General features: G+C 36.2%; 2 protein-coding genes across 2 annotated transcripts; one reads left to right on the top strand and one right to left on the bottom strand.

The window, feature by feature from the left end:
* The first annotated feature begins 253 nt into the window (after positions 1 to 253).
* On the top strand, positions 254 to 1,397 carry LOC110374794 (LDLR chaperone boca). The gene is made up of 3 exons (XM_021332673.3): positions 254 to 517; positions 653 to 907; positions 1,001 to 1,397. The coding sequence occupies exons 1-3, from the start codon at positions 387 to 389 to the stop codon at positions 1,173 to 1,175; spliced, it is 561 nt and encodes a 186-aa protein (XP_021188348.1). The 5' UTR covers positions 254 to 386; the 3' UTR covers positions 1,176 to 1,397.
* Positions 1,398 to 1,449: 52 nt separating this feature from the next.
* Rpa2 (Replication protein A2) lies at positions 1,450 to 3,044 on the bottom strand. The gene is made up of 6 exons (XM_021332669.3): positions 2,863 to 3,044; positions 2,700 to 2,782; positions 2,399 to 2,620; positions 2,126 to 2,311; positions 1,724 to 1,935; positions 1,450 to 1,642 (listed from the first exon to the last, which is right to left on the bottom strand). Exons 1-6 carry the CDS (start codon positions 2,870 to 2,872, stop codon positions 1,558 to 1,560), a joined length of 798 nt encoding a protein of 265 aa, XP_021188344.2. The 5' UTR covers positions 2,873 to 3,044; the 3' UTR covers positions 1,450 to 1,557.
* Positions 3,045 to 3,060: the final 16 nt, after the last annotated feature.

The raw sequence follows: 3,060 nt of genomic DNA, 5'->3' as shown, positions 1-3,060 counted from the left end.
GAACGAAGCTGGCTGGACGTGACGTTTTGAATCGACCCATAGACAACCAAAAATATTTGTTACAGAACTAAACCGAAATTATTAGTGATGTTAGGCCCTTTTCACACGCACACGGTCACGCAAGGCATGGCTGTCGTGCTATCAGTTGAAGCTATCACTTTAGTAACTATAAACTTCTTGATTGATACCATAGATACAGAACTGTGGCTTGCTAGAGCTATGAACGCTATAACTGTGTATAACCTGTGGTTAGTCAACATCAACAACTGTCAAACAGCTGCTGCGATCGGTCACCGGCGTGTGGAGACGCTAACACTTATTTTACTGTTATTAGTTATATATCATCGTATCATAACTTGGACTGCAAAGTCTTACATTCGCCAACTATGAATAAAACAATACTTTTTGTATTTTTAATTTGCTTTACTGTTAGTATTGCTAAGAAGCCCAAAGATGAGGAAAAGCCAGACTGGGCCAAAAAGGATATTAGAGATTTCTCTGACGCGGACATGGAAAGGTATGATTCGATCTTATTTCCATTAAGTTAAATAGCAGCAGCATAGCACGTCACTTTTATATTTAATACAAACGTAGTTAACTTTCGATTAAAATAAAATGAAAAACAAACAGCTAAACATCCCATTGGTTTCAGACTTTTTGATCAGTGGGAAGAAGATGAAGATCCCTTGCCTGACGATGAATTGCCAGAACACCTTCGGAAGCCTCCATCCATAGATTTTACCAAATTGGATATGTCTGATCCTGGTAAGGTCTTGGAACAGACGAAGAAAGGACAAACTCTCATGATGTTTGTGTCTGTGGCCAACAAGCCATCTAGAGCTAGAACTGAGGAGATCACTAAGATATGGCAGACTAGTCTGTGGAGTAACCATATTCAGGTGGAAAGGTAAGGCCTTTATCAAAGTACACAACTTAAAAGATTTTATTTTCTACTTCTTTGCACAGTAGGTGCTTTTATTGTTATATTAATTTGTTTCAGATACCTTGTAGATGATGACAGAGCCATATTTATGTTCAAAGATGGATCCCAGGCATGGACTGCTAAAGAGTTTCTTTTAGAGCAGGAAGAGTTGAAAGAAGTTCAGCTAGAAAGTCAAACATACCCAGGCAAGAAGCCTGACATCAAAAATAAGTCTGTCCGTGATGAATTATAATATTGAACTGAAAGTTGTAAATAGCATAATAAAGTTGTGCATATTTTTACTCAGTCATAAGTGTAACAGATACACTATCTCAAATGAAATGCTATTTATAAAACAAAATATAGAGCTGATAAATCTCATACCTATTTATTTTACTACCAGTTGATATTAAATCAAAGATGTTTATTTTGAAGTGCATGATTACTTTGTAAATATAATATATTATTTTATGAATTTCTTCTTTCATTCCAGTTGCTCAGTTTAAGAAATGGACGAAATAAAAATATTTTTCCAATAGGACTTTTTAATTAATTAAAAACTAAACAGTGTTTGGTGGTATAATATATGTTTAACAGTAATTAAGAGAATTGTGTAACAAAGGCAGCCAAAATCCTTAGAAAGCATCTGTAGCACGATAATGTTCTTCATCAATTGTGGAATAGATATGACCTTCACAGCACATCCACTCCAAGATATTCCTGAAAAAAGAAAACATGATTAGGCTCTGTTGTTCAGGTAGCTTTATCAAAATCAAGCAAGAAGGTGAAATAACAACTTACTCAAACTCAACATGAGACATGCGATCCTTCACATTTGCATACATATCCTCTTTACTGATACCCTGCTCCATGGTAGAAGCTCTTATAAGATTGAACACCATCATTTGTCTTGGGTTGAGGCCATTCACTGGTCCAGCATTTTCTGTCACTCCAACCATGGAATTTGCTGGCAACCCACTTGTGAATGCTGAGTTATTGTTATCCTTCTTTTCCTGTAAGAAATAGTATTTTGTATGTATACCATAAAGTTTGACCTGAACCAGTTGAACCCAAATAGATCAAAGAGAAACTGCATAGGCTATTTACTCTCATTTTTGCAGTGATTGAAAGATCTTAAGAGTTTTATAAAAATTAAGGCAATATGTAGATGCTGAACCTCTATGTAGTATAGATATATGTTACCTTCTTAGAGTCAGCTTCCATTTTCAGCCTATTTTGGATGCAGTGTAGATAGTGGAATGTGATTGCATTAACATCTGTTATTGGCATTATTTTGAATGTCATTATTACTTTCTTTCCTTTGTTGGTCTTCACAGACCCATAAACTTGTATGTAGTCATTCACTTGTACCTTTGGTGTGGCCTTATCCTACACAATTAAAATGTCTGATTAGTGACTTTATATATTTAATTACCTGCATATAGAGTTCATATGGTTCTTGAGTTTTAAACTTACATCATCATCAGCTGCTTCCTGGTCCAGCCATAGCACAGCTCTCATCCTGCCTGTTATATCTTGTATTGTGTATGTAATTTTGGTACTTTGCATTCTAATGTTTCTGACACGAGCCACAATGGAAACAATCTGGATTTCTGTTCCCCATATCTTCACCCCATCGTCACCACAGTGGAGAGCCTGCCTTATCACAATTGGTGCTGTTCGTGATGCTCTACGACCCTAATACAACCAAAATAATTTTATAAGCTGCAATTCTTAAAATGCTTATACATACCAGCAACCAATGTTAATTACTCACTGTTTTCTGTGCCTGGTTTGGGGTGTTAACGTTTCCGAATTGGTTAGGAGAGTTGAAAAACCCGCCGCCGACTGCAGATTGATCTAAACAATAATTTCCATTGATATAACTAGTTTAGTGGCTGGTACCGGCACTTGTTGTGGGTGCAAGGAGCATTACTTACCATTCCACATGTTGAGGAAATAATCAAGTATACTTATTGGACTGCTTTAAAGACTGTTGTGTTATTCTTTTTGATTCCAAAATACGGAAATAGGAATGAATAATGGGGAAAAGAAATTGGAAATAGCAGAAGCACTTTTGACAAGTTTCAACAAGTCGTTACACGGCGGGAGCGGGAATTTTATTTTGACATTGACAC

This window comes from Helicoverpa armigera, chromosome 8, assembly GCF_030705265.1.
Source record: "Helicoverpa armigera isolate CAAS_96S chromosome 8, ASM3070526v1, whole genome shotgun sequence".
Classification (NCBI taxonomy): Eukaryota; Metazoa; Arthropoda; class Insecta; order Lepidoptera; family Noctuidae; genus Helicoverpa; species Helicoverpa armigera.
This window is presented reverse-complemented; position numbering and strand designations above follow the sequence as displayed.